The sequence below is a fragment of the Stegostoma tigrinum genome, chromosome 17, assembly GCF_030684315.1.
Source record: "Stegostoma tigrinum isolate sSteTig4 chromosome 17, sSteTig4.hap1, whole genome shotgun sequence".
NCBI lineage: Eukaryota > Metazoa > Chordata > Chondrichthyes > Orectolobiformes > Stegostomatidae > Stegostoma > Stegostoma tigrinum.
In genome coordinates, this window is record NC_081370.1 from 23,711,221 (window position 1) to 23,728,606 (window position 17,386).

The 17,386-nt window shown below is 39.7% G+C and overlaps 1 protein-coding gene across 6 annotated transcripts in view; it reads right to left on the minus strand.

Annotated features, from left to right (window-relative positions):
- accs (1-aminocyclopropane-1-carboxylate synthase homolog (Arabidopsis)(non-functional)) overlaps positions 1 to 15,965 on the minus strand; it is an 88,576-nt gene extending 72,611 nt beyond the window's left edge. For 2 of the 6 annotated variants that reach the window (XM_048545094.2, XM_048545092.2), the window contains exons 1-4: positions 15,743 to 15,965; positions 11,422 to 11,537; positions 10,388 to 11,059; positions 1,309 to 1,952 (exon numbers count right to left, since the gene is read on the minus strand). In XM_048545094.2, coding sequence (XP_048401051.1) covers positions 1,309 to 1,952; positions 10,388 to 11,045 — 1,302 coding nt within the window. In that variant the 5' untranslated portion in view covers positions 11,046 to 11,059; positions 11,422 to 11,537; positions 15,743 to 15,965. Of the gene's footprint in view, positions 1 to 1,308; positions 1,953 to 5,984; positions 6,040 to 10,387; positions 11,060 to 11,421; positions 11,538 to 15,742 lie in introns of those variants that run through there. The other 4 variants (XM_048545095.2, XM_059652025.1, XM_048545093.2 and 1 more) reach the window with 4 other exon arrangements.
- Between the last annotated feature and the right edge of the window lie 1,421 nt (positions 15,966 to 17,386).

A 17,386-nucleotide genomic window follows, 5' to 3' on the forward strand; every position in this document is an offset into this window, starting at 1 on the left:
AAGAGCTGCATTCAGACTTACTTTATAAACTCACCCATAAGTTATTAATTCACAGTGTGGGTGCTAGGTCACTCCAATTCCAGTTCCAGGTCAAACAGAATTTAAGTCACATATAGTAAAATAATGTAGGATTTTCATTGCCTGTAATTTGGAACATTAATATTTACCAAATTTATAAACACAAAAAACAGTATTTAAAACAACTACTGGCATTACAAAAAAAATTTACCAACATTCTGAAACCCAAGGCCTATGCTACTTTAAAGGAAGAGATACAAGGTAAAAAGATTTTGTCTGATCTACTATCTGCACTATGACTGGAAGACTTGCTCTGATTAATATCTTGTGAGAGATAAAAGGAATCCATTCTTTCAGAAACCTCAGGCAATTTAACTAGAAATAACAAACAGAGGATATCTTCTCACAACATTTTCGATGTCATTGACATACAGGATAAGAGGGGGCTTTTCCCCATGGATTTTATGAATAGCTGATTAAAATGCAAATTAGAGCATTCAGTTATGAATGTAAAATGTGTAAAATTTACTAAAATTTTCATGTTTCTATGTGGAATGGGGCATTAAGCTTATATGTGAGGTCAATGATATTGAAATTTCAAAAGATTGGTTTTCAAAATCAGTTGCTATCTGCAGAGTTAGGTCAACTGCAGGGAGGCAGTGACGAACTACATATGGGTGGATTCTGAAATAATTTTAACATATGCCATCTAGGATGATTCAGTGATGTAAACCCATGTGAAGGACAGCATTTACATTGTAGTATTGCTTAAAAAGAAATTGTGAAACATCATGGATAGTGTTTAGTGCACACCTGACATTGCAAAGGTCAAGGCTGGAATCTTGGCCTACTTGTGTAACACCACAGTTCCAAACATGCTCAGCAATTTAAAGAATATGCAATGTTGAATCTCCCAACAGGAATTGTGAATCTAAACTCTAGATTTAAATTTGTGCACTTGTCACCCCAATTTGTCTTTACCTTCACTCAAGACTAGAATGCTAAAGAAGGTGACAATTTTATATAATTTTATATTCTGCAAATTACTTTTAGATAAGACCTGAAATCTATTGAATAAGCAGACACTCTTCATTGTATCTTAAAAATGTAACTCAGGAATATAGAGAAAAGAAATCAGTGATTTAACACAAACTGAAATTCAATTTGGATTCAAATGAAATAGTAAAGCATGTCATCTCCCAGACATGAAGTACATGACTACAAATAAAACCCCAAGGTCCACAAATAGACTGAAGCTTAAAGATGTTTAACAGTGGTTAATGGACATACATTAGGGTTCTTATCTTCATCATGCTTATCTGCATGGTAGGTATTATAACCCTCCTGAATTATTCCAAAGGAATTAATTTCATTTCCTCTCTTTGATAAATAAATGCTAGATTCAGGTTGTTGGAATGTTGGATTATGTTCTGCATTGGACAGGACATCTTTCAGTCCATTTGGCAGAGATTTGCTCCGATACGATGTTACTCTACTGTTTCGATCTTTCAAGGCAGAAGTGGAGGATGGGTGACTGCCTAGTCCTGTAGCTTGACCAGAAGACTGTGAGAAGGCCTGAGAGAGATCCAAGCCTGAGGTCTGTGGGGAGCCACCATTGCGCAGTGCATTCACCATCTGAGCAAATATGGTGAACATTCTGTACTCATGCTCCCTCTCCAGCTCCATTCGACGTTGTTCTAACTGCATCCGCCTGTCTTCCAGCTCCATGTCCCGTTGCATTCTTCGTTCCTCCATTTGCAGGAAACGTTCCTCCACCACTCTTTGTGCTGTCAGAAACTTGAGAAGAATGTCATCCAAAGGATCCTTCATGCGGGGTGGCTTCCTTTTCCGACGAAGTCTGTGAAGTGCAGAAAAAGTAGGTCCAGAGGTCGGAATGCCAGAAGAAGTACCACTTACATTTGGGTCCATGTAACCTGAAACCAAACAGGGTGCAGACATAATCATAAACTACATGTTCATTATGCTTATTTTACATGGCAAAACTCATAACAAAATGGCAGAGCTATTGGTTTCAAAACAAAAATTCCAGAACAGCACCCACGGAAAGTCATTTGTTTTAAATTTACTCTAGTTTAGCTGTGCAGTGTTTCCAGGCAACAAATTGTTTCAACTCATTTCCCCCCCACCCCACTAAGAGTTAATTCTAGAATATTCATAAAGGAATTGAATAGGCCATTGGAGTGTTGGTCCTGGACTTTTAATACAAGGGCCAAAAATAAAATCAAGTAGCACAATACAAGTGAAGGCAAATCAGTAATTAAAATTCACCAGGGACTCAATTCGGGGATTTTTTTCTGTCCGTCATCTTTTCCCTCCATCAATGACTTTCTACAATAAGATTCTTGTGCTTTGTCAAAATGACTATGCATCATCTAAGTTTCAGGTCTGGAGAGAATGGCAATGGTCATCAGAACCCATCCAAATTCAGTCTTTACCAACAAATAGTGGAGCACACCTACAGTCAGAGAGGTAAAGAGTATTTTGAAGCATAGAAAGAGGCCCTTCAGTCCATCGTATTCACACAATCTTCAAGCATCCATCGATCCATTCCAATCCCATTTCCAGTACTGGCTCCATAGACTTGTATGTTATGGTCTTTCAAGAACTAGTCCAAAAAAATTCTTAAATGTCTTCAGGGTTCCCATCTCTACCACCTTTTAAGCAATGCATTCCAGATACCCACAAACCTCTGCGTGAAAACTTTATTCTTCAGATTTTTTTCCTTTAAACATTTACAAGATGAGGGCACCGCTGGCTCAATCAGCATTTATGCCTATCCCTAATGGCCCAGAGGGCAGTTAAGCATCAACCACTTTGCTGTGGGCCTGGAATCACATGTAGGCCAGACCAGGTAAGGATGGCAGTTTCCTTCCCTAAAGATCCTGATCCTTACCTTAAAATTGCTTACTGACTCCGCTACTAAGGGCAAATGTGTCTCCATATCTAACCTGCCTATAATTCTCAGAACTTTGTATATTTCAAAACATCTCCCCCTCAGTCTTCCCTAATCCAAGAACTATAATCCCAGCCTCTCTAGTCACTTTTAATCGACGAAATGCTCCAGCCCAGGCAACATCCTAGTGAATCTCCTCTGCACCCTCTTGACATCAATTGCATCTTTCCTAAAGTGTGCTGACCAGAACGGCGCACACTTTTACAGCTTGGTCCAACTAATATTATATATAGCTCCATCGTAACCTCCTTGCTGTTATATTTAATGCCTCAAGTAATAAAGATGAGTATCCCATATGCCTTCTGAACCAAAAACACCAGAGAACGACAGATGCTGTAAATCAGAAACAAAAACATAAATTGCTGGGGAAAAAACACAGTACCGTCAGGCAGCATCTGTGGAGAGAAAATAGAGTTAGTGTTTTGGGTCCAGCGAGCCATTTTCAGAACTGTTCTAAAGAAGAGTCACTGGACCTGAAAAGTTAACTCCGTTGCTATCTGCACAGATTCTGCCAGATCTGCTGCATTTTCCAATAATTTCTGTTTTTGTGCCTTCTTAACCCCCTTATCTAACTGTCCTGTTGCCTTCCAGCTTCTATAGAAATGCACACCAAGGTCCCCCTGATCCTGTATATTTCCTAATGTCCTAGATGTTGCTTGGTGTGGAGGAAAGGTTTTATGAGGAAAGGCTGACGGGCTTGAGGCTGTTTTCATTAGAGAGAAGGTTAAGAGGCGACTTAATAGAGACGTACAGGATCATCAGAGGATTAGATAGGGTGGACAATGAGAGCCTTTTTCCTTGGATGGTGATGGTGAACACGAGGGGACATAGCTTTAAATTGAGGTGTGATAGATATAGGACAGATGTCAAAGGTAGGTTCTTTACTCAGAGAGTAATAAGGGCACGGAATGCCCTGCCTGCAACAGTAGTAGACTCGCCAACTTCAAGGGCATTTAAATGGTCATTGGGTAAACATATGGATGACAATGGAATAGTGTAGGTTAGATGGGCTTCAGATTGGTTTCACAGTTCAGCGCAACATCGAGGGCCAAAGGGCCTACACTGCGCTGTAATGTTCTATGTTAAAAGTTCTGTGTCGTCCCTTGCCTTGTTAGTCCTCCCAAAACGCAACACCTCAGACATTTCAGGACTATATTCCATTTGCCACTGTCCAGCCCACATGATCAGTCAGTCCATATTAGCCTCTAATCTAAGTCTCCCCCTTTGCTGTTTATCACACCAACAACTTTCACATCACCTGCAAACTTATTGCTGAAACCTCCTACATTTATGTCAAGATCATCAACATACTCAATAAACAGCAAGCGACCCAGCACCAAAACTATGATAAACGACTGCACAGACACTTCCAGTCATATGACCATCACTGATAACAAAGTGTGAAGCTGGATGAACACAGCAGGCCAAGCAGCATCTTGTGCTCCTGAGATGCTGCTTGGCCTGCTGTGTTCATCCAGCTTCACACTTTGTTATCTTGGATTCTCCAGCATCTGCAGTTCCCAATATCACTCACATCATATGATCATCACTGTTTGCTTCCTGCCATGGAACCAATTTTGGATCAATTTGCCAAATTGCCCTGGATCCCATGAACTCTTAGCTTCTTAACCATACTGCTATGCATGACCTTGTCAAAAACCTTACCGAAGTCATGTAAACTACATTAACTGCACTATCTTCATCTACACAATGATTCACTTCCTTGAAATTTCAGTCAAATTTGTTGGACATGATCTCTCCCTGACAAAGCGATGCTGACTATCTTTGATTTATAGATGCCTCTCCAAGTGGAGATTAATTCTGTCCCTCAGACATTCTTCCAATAGCTTCCCTATCACATGTGTTAGACTCACTTGCCTGTCATTTCCTAGTTTATCCCTACTACCCCACTTGAATACTAGTACCACATTTGCTATCCTCCAGTCTTCTGGAATCCCTCCTGTGTCCAAAGAGGTTTGAAAGTTATTGTCAACTTTTGCCTCCCACAGCAGCCTGGGACATGTATCAGCTGGGTCTAAGGATTTATCCACTTGCAAGTCTGCTGAAATTGCTAATACCTCCTCTCCGTTAAAGTATATCTTATATTCCCTTCTGATTTCTGGACCTAATTCATACTTCTCTACATTGAACTAAAGCATACAATCATCTCATCTAGGCTGTCTATTCTCCCAAGCATTTGATGTCTACCACCTGAGAGGGCAAGAACAGCAATCACACAAGATTTATTCCACGTTGCCCTCCACATCACAAAGCATGTTGACTTGGAAATATATCACCATTTCTTCATTATCACTGAGTAGAATCGAGAATTCCCAACCAATAGCCCTACCTTCACAACACAGACTGTAACAATTCTACACAAAGGATGATCAGTAAGTGACAGCCTTGCCAGCATGATCCATTTCTCTTGAATGAATAAATAATAAGGGTACTGACAGAATGTTGCACCTTTAGAGGTGCTGTGTTTTGGATGAGATGTTAAAACTTTGGATGATGATCTATTGGTTTGTCATTTAGACGCAAAGGACCAGAGAATGGTGAGATTCTTTCAGAGTTCAAACTAATATTTATTCCTCAAACAGTAAAACAGATTAATGTTCATTTTAAGACCATGCTATGCGTAAACTAGCTGCCTTTTCCTTTATGATGACTACAATCAAAAACTGGTTACAACACAATGTGAGCCATTTAGCAGTGTTGAAAACCAACATGTATAAATTCAAGCCTTTAAGAAAATCATCTATTCAGAAGAATGTCACAAACTTTATTGCCAACAGAGAGCAACAGATTTTGGAACTACTGTTGCTTGTTTACTATGCAAACTGTCCCTAGATTAATGAGTAAAAATTCTTCAACCCATACTGACAATAAAAAAAACTGTAAAGAAATGTTAAGTATCAAGACCAAACAATAACTTAGTTAATGTTCCTAGGACATATTTTGCAGTGACAAAGGAAATATTGGCTCCTACCTTCAAATAAGTTCCAGCCTAATTTTCAAGACCTTCACTAATGCAATCTTCTGCATGTACAGAAAGCTACAATCTATGGCGGGCAGTATATATAAGGCAAAGGACAACCTGCTAAACAGTTACTGATTAACACCTTGAGTCATAAGAGCACCTGATCCTAGAGCTTTCAGTGCTCCATAGCATCATTTGAATCACAGAGAGATTCAATGCAGTTCTTCTTTTGCAATACTAAAGCACTACATTTCACTTCTCCCCATTAATCTGCTATTTCATGTGATTAACCTCATTTACTTTCAAACTGAAGTATAGATTTTAAAAACAAAACTGCTTCTTTGCTCTTCCATTTAAATATTTGCACAACCTAACATTTTATAATCCCATTGCCACAAACTAAGCTCGCTCATCATGCATAGCTAGTTAAAAGCAAATTGTTTTACTGCTATAACTCTTCACTTATGCTTTTATTTTCCATGAATGCAATGTCATGCAGTATTTAAGCAATAAATCATCGGACAATGCAACTTCAGACAAAGAGTGCTTTTCAAATATTTGTTTTTGAGTGTTGTGGTTGTGTATGCTGCTTTAAGCAATTGATTTGATTTGAGGGAAAGCATGTACAAAATCTTTTGAAAATAGTAAGAAGTGTTTAGTTGAAGGAAGAAATGTGCAGTATGCATTAGAAAATCATAACATCTCTGTAAAGACGGAGCACAGATATTCTTAGGTAAATTAGTTTTCTTTGTTTGGATATACAAACAGACTGGAATTTTCATGCCCTCTGGAGTTCTCATAAAATATTGCAGAATTGGATATGAAGTCACATTAGACGCATTAAGTGCAAAGTCCTGTTGCTATGTCACAACAGTTCAAATTAGCCACTCACTATTGAGATTTTTATTTTGGTTTATTGTCACGTGCTTCACTGCCAGAAATTCTAAACAATGCACAATTTATGTGCTTTTTACACTCGGATCTCAGCAACACATTTTTGCTCCTAACAGCTTGAATCTCAATGGAGAATTACCATATGAAAAGTATTTCAAACTGCTGAGCCTATCCCTGACGTTGGCACAGTCAGGGAGTTACAGCCACATGAATATACTGCCCTAGTAATAAAAGCACAATATGGCAGATGCTGGAAATCTGAAACAGTCCTGAAGCCAAATTCAAAATGTTAACTCTGTTTCTCCCTCCACAGGTGCTGCCAGACAAGATAAGTTTCTCCAACATTTTCTGTGTTTAAAATGTCTGAGCAATATACGTTTCAATATCACAGGGCACCGCTGATACACGTTCACCTCAGATGTCTCAAATAAACATATGAAGTCCTATTGGTAGATAAAATATACATACCAAATTCTACTGATGGTTGAATGTGCTTGTACGTCAGTATGCTGAGTCAGCATAAGCTCCAGTTGCCAGGAGGGCTCAACGAGGGCAGCATGGTGGCTCAGTGGTTAGTACTGCTGCCTCACAGTCCCAGAGATCTGGTTTAGATTCCACCCTCAGGCAACTGTCTGTATGGAATTTGCACATTCTCTCCATGGGTTTCCGCCCGGTGCTCCAGTTTCCTCCCACAGTCCAAAGACATGCAGGTTAGGTAGATTAGCCATGCTAAACTGCCTGTGGTGTTCAGGGATGTGTAGATTAGGTGTGTAATAGGCTATGAATTATTAGATCGGTCTGGATGGGATACTCCAGGGTGGTTATGGATTTGTTGGGCTGAAGGGCCTGTTTCCACACTGCTGGGATTCTATGAATGCAGACTCAATTATTCCTCCCTAGTTTTGAATAATTGTTTCACAAACTACAGCCAATTAATGTCAGGTGTTGTGGGTTGACTGGTAGATTAAGCTTGGATAATGATCCCAAGTTGGATTCAGATGTACAAAGGACAGTTACTTTTTATAGGAGTGTTGTGGGTATTATCATCAGTGTACTTTATTCATTAACCATACATAATGTACAAAGTCACTAATGTAGTTCTGTCCAGAAGAAAACAAACATTGAACAAAAACAGAAATTGTTGGAAAAGCTCAGCAGGTCTGGCAGCATGTGTGAAGACAAATGAGTGTTAACGTTTCGAGTCTAGTGACCCTTCCTTGGACCAGGCATCTCTTAATTGAGTAAGATTATATTTAATCTTACCAAGAGGGTCTGATAACTGAACAGACACCCATTTAACTTCAGTAGAAAGATCTCAGACAGTGGTCTTTCTCCACTGTGGTCTGGCAGCAGGTGCCTAGACTACTGCAGAAAAGAGTATGTAAGAAGGACTTGTATTTGCAATGAACCAAGATCACTCTAAAGTACTTTATAATTCACAAACTGCTTTTCAAGTGTACTCACTGTTGTATGAAATATAGTCAGACAATTTGTGCACAGTAACCTTCCACAAACAGAAATGTGATATTAAGAAGATCATCTGCTTTTGGGTATTGTTTAAGGATACACATTTGAACTGGAAATAGAAGGAAATTCCCTGCTCTTCACAGAAAGAATGCCTTGGGATTTTTTTACCCAAGTGGTGAGTCACTGTCTCATTTGAAAATTGACACCTTGTAGCATTCCCTTATGTTTCTGGAACACAATCTCCAGGCTCAATCAGTGAGCCATGGTTAATACCTCAGAAAAGAATGTCTGTTCCTTTTGTTTTCATCATCTTTTCTAATAATCTGGCATCAAAGCAGGCAGTGAAGAAAGCTAATGGCATGCTGGCCTTCTTAACAAGAGGAACTGCATATAGGAGCAAAGAGGTCCTTCTGCAGCTGTACAAGGCCCCGGTGAGACCGCACCTGGAGTACTGTGTGCAGTTTTGGTCTCCAAATTTGAGGGAGGACATTCTTGCTATTGAGGGAGTGCAGCGTAGGTTCACAAGGTCAATTCCCAGAATGGCAGGGCTATCATATGTTGAAAGATTGGAGCAACTGGGCTTGTATACACTTGAGTTTAGAGAGATGAGAGGGGATCTGATTGAGATGTATAAGATTATTAAGGGATTGGATACTCTGGAGGCAGGAAGCATGTTTCCGCTGATGGGTGAGTCCAGAACCAGAGGACACAATTTAAAAATAAGGGTAGGCCATTTAGAACAGAGTTGAGGAAAAACTTCTTCACCCAGGGAGTGGTGGATATATGGAATGCTCTGTCCCAGAAGGCAGTGGAGGGCCAAGTCTCTGGATAGTTTCAAGAAAAAGATAGATAGAGCTCTTAAAGATAGTGGAATCAAGGATTATGGGAATAAGGCAGAACAGGATACTGATTGTGGATGATCAGCCATGATCATAATGAATGGTGGTGCTGGTTCGAAGGGCCAAATGGCCTATTTCTGCACCTATTGTCTATTGTCTATCATCTAAAGAAACAATCTATAATTTAAATTTACAAATATGCATGGCAAATGTTCGTCAATAGTGATAAATGTGGCATGATGCATTTGGGTTAGATTAAATTCAGGTGTGTTATGTAAAACATAATTCACAAGTTATGCTGGGTCCATGGCCGCTCTCATGAGGCTATTACGAAGGAGAATAGTGTGTTCAGTATGTACAGCAAATTTTGTTTTAATTGGGACCTTATGAACCGGCGCTCTTGATAAATCAGCAGAAGTTATATACCTCAAATACCAGACGTTTACTATATTATTGCGAACTCCACGATGTCCAAGTAGTCGGTTGAAAGTGAGAGTGAGCAGGCTCTCTGCTGGTAAGTTTTATTTAAGGCAAAGTTGCATTATTATTTCATGATTTATGCTGTAAGTGAAAGTATAACAGTGATATGTCTGCAATACATTTCTATTATTTACTGTATGTTTCTATATTGATTGTGTGGACTTCTTGATCAACTGGGATATTTCATCAATTGGCACAATCCTGGCCCCATAGGAGCCAGTTAATAACATTAAAAAACAGGTACAATTTTGACAATCTTCCCAGCCCTGATTCAGCCCACATTAACAACACAATGCTCAGTTTATTTCATCACATGATCTTAAGGAACAGGTGAGACCCTGGAAAGATCCACAGGAGGGAACTTGATTAATATCATGTTCAAACACATAGCAGTAAAGCAAATATTTGTCTTTAAATTCATCACTAGGTAAAACAAGTATAGCAACATCCTAAACAGTATTTGAATACATACCGAAGAACAGAAAAATAGAGGAGACAGAACGGTGAAATAAGAATAACGGCTTAAAACTAAACAAAATTAAAGAGAAGACACAAATAAAAAGAGTGAAATAAGTGTGAGCATAAGGGAATGAGGAGGTGGAATGGGAGTAGGCACTGGCAGGAGAGGAGGAAAATTAGCCAGTGGGGAGAGGAGATGACTAACCAGATAAAATGCAAGACGTAGATGAACTTGAATGAAAGAGGAGATTTCAGAAAATGTTAGGTACCAACCTGATGGAGAAATGGCATTCTCCGTATGAATATCTGGCCTAGTGGCTGGTGACCCATCATGATGTCCCCCTTCCAAAAGGCTCCCATCCATCCCATGATCATCCGCAGCTTGCGGAAGTACAATTGGCGGTGGTGGTTCAGGTGTCTCACTACGTTCGTCCGAGTCTACTTCCTCACATTTAATATCCATTAGCTCCTGAGGATGGTGAGAATGAGAAATACCATGTGGAGAAGTAAGATGATGGTGGTGGTGATGATGAATATAACCATCTCCTGCTGCCAATACACCTGGTGGTATCTGCTGTGTTATCACTGTGCTACCCACAGTACTGTAACAAATATTTGGCCTATTGGACAAAACTCTATCCATCACTTCAAAGAACTTCCAAGTCCGTCCACCCCTACAGATTTTGTTGTTGTCCTTAATTCTTCTGTATTCAAGTTTCATTTTCTTGATCTTCTCCCTGCACTGGTCTCCTGTTCTGTGGATCCCCTTTTCCCTCAAGACTTCAGCTATCCTGTTGAAGACATGCTGGTTTCTCAGACAACTCTCCAGTTCCATCTGAACAGACTCATCGGCCCAAAGCTGCAGCAGCTCAACCACCTCAGGGTCTGACCAGTTACTCCCACGCTCATACTTTTTGCCCCGGAAATCCATCACATCTCACTAGGCTGAAAGACAATAACAGCAATACATTTTGAATACTTTGCTACAGTACCATTTTAATATCCAACAATAAGCAAACATCCGTAAATAGTTACACTCTCTTTGAATATCCAAATTCCCTGTAACGGTGTAAAATGTACTTATTAACTGCACTGAGAATACATAAACTCCCGGATGATTGGCATCTTATTACTAATAGTTTAGGAAAGTATTATTTATCTTCTATTTATATTGGCTGTTTACATTAGAATAGTATAGCTTCAAATATAATTCACAATTTGCGAACAATAATTTCAGACTTATTTCTTGTTACGATAAAATTCACTGGGCAAGATTAGTTTTAACCTAAGCACAAAAGGGAACAAACCTGAATCACACTGGCATCAGTTGAACCATCACCATGAAAAACAGAAGGAGCAATATGGATTAAGATGATATTGTTGGATCCATAGCCTGCTTTGCAGAGAAGGTGCCATGCAGAACCTAATGAAATCAGAAACATTGGTTGGATTAATACATTCAAAATTAACAGATATTTTAAGGATCTCTAATAAAGGACTTGACCTTCTATCTAACTGACAAATAAGACAATGCAAGATGTTGGGATTTTTTTCTGGGATAGCTCAGTCAGCATAGCGACACACCAAGCATGAAGATACATAAATACCATTCAGCTATTCATCCAAATAGGTGCAAGAATATTTTGATATTGTACAATTGCAGGAAAATTCTCTGCCATCTATGGGAGTTCAAGGTAAATCCTTGATATGGACAAGAAATTGACTGAAAGATGGAACATAAAGGGTAGTTGTTAAAGGAATTCTGTTGAAGGGAGAAGGGCATACTGAGTGGGACAGTTCAGTGATTGGTGGTTACAGCACTATTATTTCTAACATAAATCATGAACACAAACTCAGGAATCAAATGTCGGGTGAATTTGCACACTATGCTAAATTAGAAAGGGGAAATGAATGAAATTTTAAAACTTGCAAAATGAGCTGAACAAAGTATAGAAGTGAACTGAATAATAGCTTAATGCAATTGAAATCAGGCTGGATTAAAAAGAAAATCCATATAAATGCAAGTTTTTCTCGCACCTTTCATTAGTACAATACATTTCAAACCATCATGCTGTCTATGAAGTACTTTTAAAGTTTAGTCACTATGGAAACGTAGGGAATGCAGTTGTACACTTGCACACAGCAAACAGCAATGCTAAACAAAATGACCTGATGATCTATTTCTAGCTGTTAATTAAAAACAAAAGATTGGCCAAACCCAGTCACAACCTGCAGACTCTTCTTTGAAGTAGTGCCATCAGATCTTTTACATCCATCCGAGAATGCAGATGGCATTTTAGTTGTATCAAAAAGATAGCGATGCTCTCTCAGTAGCACACAGCTTTGATTTTCATGCTTATTATGAGACATAGAAGCAAGAATGCCACTTAGCCACAACTGACACACTAGAACTGAACATTAAAACAAAAACTGGGTATCACACATATTCTACGAATGGCAAATAAAAGCAAAGCATCTATTGGTGCTGGAGATTGGAAATAAAAACAAGGAACGCCAGGGAACTCTGGGACCTGACATAGTCGCTGGAGAAAGAAACAGTTAACTTTTTAACTCCAATACCTCTTGCTCAGATTGGAAAAGCTTCTGGGTGACCACTTTGTTACAGACAGAACGAAGGTATTTTGCAATGAGACTGATCTTCAGGTTCGTTTGCTCTCACACTAACAGTTCTGTCCAACGCCTGCAATTGTCCTGCAAAGCTCAGCTGGAAAGACAGCATCTCATTTTCCACCGAAGCACTTTACAATCTTTAAGACTCAACACTGAGATCAATAACTTCACATAGTAAATAAGCCTTCCATTCTGATTACATTAATTTCCCCGTAACCTCACCTTGCACCTCCACCAGTGTCTTGTTTTCATGGTTTACTCTCAGCAAAGCTGACTTATTTTCTACTATTCACACATAGCATTAATACCTATTTGTATCTGCATCTCTCTTCTTCTACAAACTTCCCTTTAATTATTTGCTCTGGACACCTTCACAATCTGTTCCACACACTTCTCTTCTCCTTGTCATCATTTTCCAACTCCCTTCATTTCCACTGAAGACTCTTTGGACTTGAAGCTTTGACACTGTTTTTCTCTCTCCATAGATGCTTGGCCTGCTGAGTTTCTCCTGTACTTTCTAGTTTGACTCAATCAATGATGTTTTATTTTCCTTCATTCACTGCACAAGGACGTCACTGGCTAGGCAGCATTTATTGCCCATCCCTAATTCCCCAGGGTGCAGTTAAGAGTCGACCACTTTGCTCTTAATGGAGAGCATGTAGTCCAGACCAGGTAAGGATGGCAGTTTCCTTCCCTAAAGGACATTAATGAACCAAATGGGTTATTGCAACAGTCAGCAATGGATTCACAGTCATCATCAGGCTCTTAATTCCAGATAGATATTCATTGCATTCAAATTCCACCATGTGCCATGGTGGGATTTGAACCCAGTCCCCAGAATATTATCTGGGTCTCTGGATTAACAGTCCAGCCATAATGCCACTAAGCCATCGCCTCCCCTAAGGTAAGGTTGAAATGAGTTACAAACCTGATGAGGTTCTTGTAACACTCTATGCTCAGCCAATACATTACAACAATCCACAAATCCAACACATCTTGCCTGATTTAGCCAAAACAGCAGAACACAAGTCAGAAGAAGTCATGGTATAAAGCTCTGATCAGAGCACACATCTTCAATACTTAGTGGTGCTCGTGCCAATGAGATGCAAAGGAAATACTGAAATATTGGAGATAACAAGGTGTAGAGCTGGAGGAACGCAACAGGCCAAGCAGCAGAGGAGCAGGGTCTAGGCCCGAAACATCAGCTTTCCTGCTCCTCCAATGCTGCTTGGTTGCTGTGTTCTTCCAGCTCTATACCTTGTTATCTTAGATGCTCCAGCATCTGCAGTTCTTACTATCACTGAAATATTGGAGGCTGTGTAAAGAAACGGTTCAAGATAAATGGCAAATCTTCAGACATAAACTATAAGAACATAATCTAGAGGTTTTGGCTTTTCAACAAGGTAAGAAGATATCTGACAAACGTTGACCAAGTAACCAACCAGAATCCTTGGTCATTCTTCTTCAAAATAATGTTACAGGATCTTTTACATTCACCTGAGAGGGCCGAGGGGACTAGAGTTTAAAGTTACATTCAAAAGATGGGCTTACAAATATAAGGCTATGATAATAGAGATTGCAAGTCCATAACACAAAAATCCTGGAATCATTTAAAACCAACTATGGAGGAATGGGGGAATTGGGGAACAGATTTTGCATTTACCCCCTTCACATTATCCCAAAAGGATTTCTAAGGTTAAAAGAAAGAAGGTGGTTCCTTAACTGGCATTTCCAACAAAAGTTTGAAACAATCGTTTAGCCATAGTTAGACAGATTTTTAGGAATCAATGTGATCTGCACAGCTAAATAAACTATTTTCATCTGAGCATGAAACATAATTTTTTTTTAAACACAACAGTTCAGAATGTTACTCACACTTTGCTTGACAACTTCCAAGTATATCATCCTATACATCACCACAAATAATGGGTATCAGACAAAGGATGTTGCTGGGGTTGGACGGTTTGAGTTTATAGGGAGAGGCTGAATAGTTTGAGGCTATTTTCCCTGGACCTTTGAAGGGTAACTTTATAGAAGTTTGAAAAATCATGAGAGGCATGGATAGGATGAATAGCCAAAGTCTTTTCCACAGGGTAGTAGAGTCCAAAACTTGAGGTTTAAGGTGAGAGGAGAAAGGTTTAAAAGGGACTCAAAAGGCAACTTTTTCATGCAGAGGGTGCCATATATATCCAGTGATCTGCCAAAGGATGTGGTGGAGGCTGGTACAATTACAGCATTTAAAAGGATGGGTATATGAATAGGCAGGGTTTAGAGGGATATAGGCCAAATGCTGGCAAAAGAATTAGATTAATTTAGAATATCTCGTCGACATTGATGCGTTGGACTGAAGGATCTGTTTCAGTGCTGTACACCTCTATGACTCTCAATGTGGGTGCCAAGATTTTGCTGTTCTTTCTTGCAGCCCCAAACAGAAACCAACAGTGTTTTTTTTAAACTCCACTAACTAAATGACACCAGAATGAATGGAATCAGAGTTTTGATTTGAGAGCGACAAATTGGATGCGAGTTAATTCTCTCAGCACAGTGAGCCAGATGCTGGGAATGGGATAGACTGCAAAGTTGTAGATGTGTGAATGGAAGAGGCGCCTGAAGGCGCAGGGAGCGCTGCTATCACTGCGAGGGACGAGTTGGTCGCTGGGGGATATGGAAAGTCCGCGGTACGGGAGCAGCACGGTTGACAGGCAGCTTCTTGACCGCAAATCTTTGCTGGTAACATACCACAAGAGCTAAATGCCCACAACAGCAGTGCAGCACATCATTAAACATAAAAGTTTGGCAAAATCCACGCAAGATTGAAAAAAAACGTAAATTGTGATTTTAAAATGCAGAATTATAAAGGACATCCAATGCAATTTTGTTTTCTTAAATGCAACATTTCAGAATGTAATGTGCCCTTAGCTTTAGAACTTCCCGGTATTCCCGCTCTCCTGAAATATCTGTCAACAAATTCAATCTCCAAGGACCAAACACACCAACCTCGGGTTTAATTTCCATCCCAGTTATCCCAGGTATAATTCTCCCACTTTCAGCGACTTTTCTCCAGCTACTCAGCTGGTTGTCATCGGCCAGATTTACCGCATGAATTTGGTGTTATACGCTGTCCTTGCCGGATCTGCCTCTACCTTGGTGTTAACGCGCTCTGACCTGGCACGGCTCGGCCCGGTCCAGACCTGGTTCCACCGCCAAAATTTCGAGACAGGCTTTCTCTAGACAAGTGATTTACATCCGGGTTGACGGCACATGCGTGCTGTCCTTATTCCGGGATAAATTTGGTCCGTGTCAGTCACAGGCTATTGCAGGAGAGCCTCTGGAAACACAGAGAGAGAGAGAAAACAAGCGTAGAGCATCTGGCTAACACTCAGCGCACCTCAGGGACTGGGAGTACATCAGCTGTCACACTTCAGTGTATACATTTTGCTTCAGATTTTTCAATTGCAGTGAGATACACACCTTAGTTGTCAAATTTATAACATTTGAAAGCCAGATGCTGTTTTATTTTCACTTGAAAGAAACGCATTGTTAAAGGGATTTTTTTTCCTGGAAAACGACTCCGTCAGTTTCTGTCTTAGCTCGCCACTGCATTGTCTGTTATTGATCGCTGCCATACCATTAAAGAGACCAGTGACAACGGGTCCCATTTGCCCCTGGTTTGGGACTAGACACAGCTATTAGGAAATCGCTGAGATAAGCAGACACAAAATATTTCACGAAAAAAAGTTAACTGCTCACTTCATTGTCTCTGATGCAATAGTCTCTTCTAAGAAGTGGAAGTTTTCGATATTATGTCACTGATATTGGAAGATAAATCGGATTATAAACTGTATATTCCGCCCTAACTCACTTATGCTTGTTTAGACCGGATTGGCTCAGGGCTGAATCCTGACTTGCAGCACATGAGCACAACATGAATAATCTGTAACATTTATCCCTCAGTCATTGCACCCCAAAATATTAATTTATTGAGTCAGGTGCCTTGAGATATTTTAAAGCGCTAAATAAAAGCATTTTTTTTCCCGAAGACCCGCACACACAAAGCTGAGTGCTGGTATTCTCTAATTCCACCAGCCCTGTTCGTTAAAGATCAGATAAGACAAACACTCGTTCCTCATTGCTCAACTTCATGTTTAATGATATATTTACACTAGGCTGCTAAATGTGCTCTATCCCACCCCGAATTCTGTCATGACCTAACGTTTGCTGTTACAATTGTGTTTTTTGACCTATCTTCTGTACATAAGTGAGACTCCCTCAATAAAACTAGTGAACAGGCATCTCTCTAGAACAAAACAAAAGGGTTTTGAACAGTTTGTTGAAAAAGTAAATTCCGTGAATAATAGTGTTGGTCCTATTTATCCCTCAATATTCAATTTCTTTACAATTAGAAGCGGGAATGAGATTTTCTGCTTATCATATGTATTTGCAATTAGAATACGTGACTCAAGCAATAATTAGCAGTTGCTTTTTTGATTTGTTTAGAGGTACAATATATTCAACATATTTGAAAACTAATTCATATGAAAAAAGCTTCCTTCTTCCCTTTCTCGCGTCTCTATACTCCTTCTGTCATCGCCTATTTCTTTCTTTGGTCCCCCTCTGTTCTGTTTCTCTCTCCTAAACTCT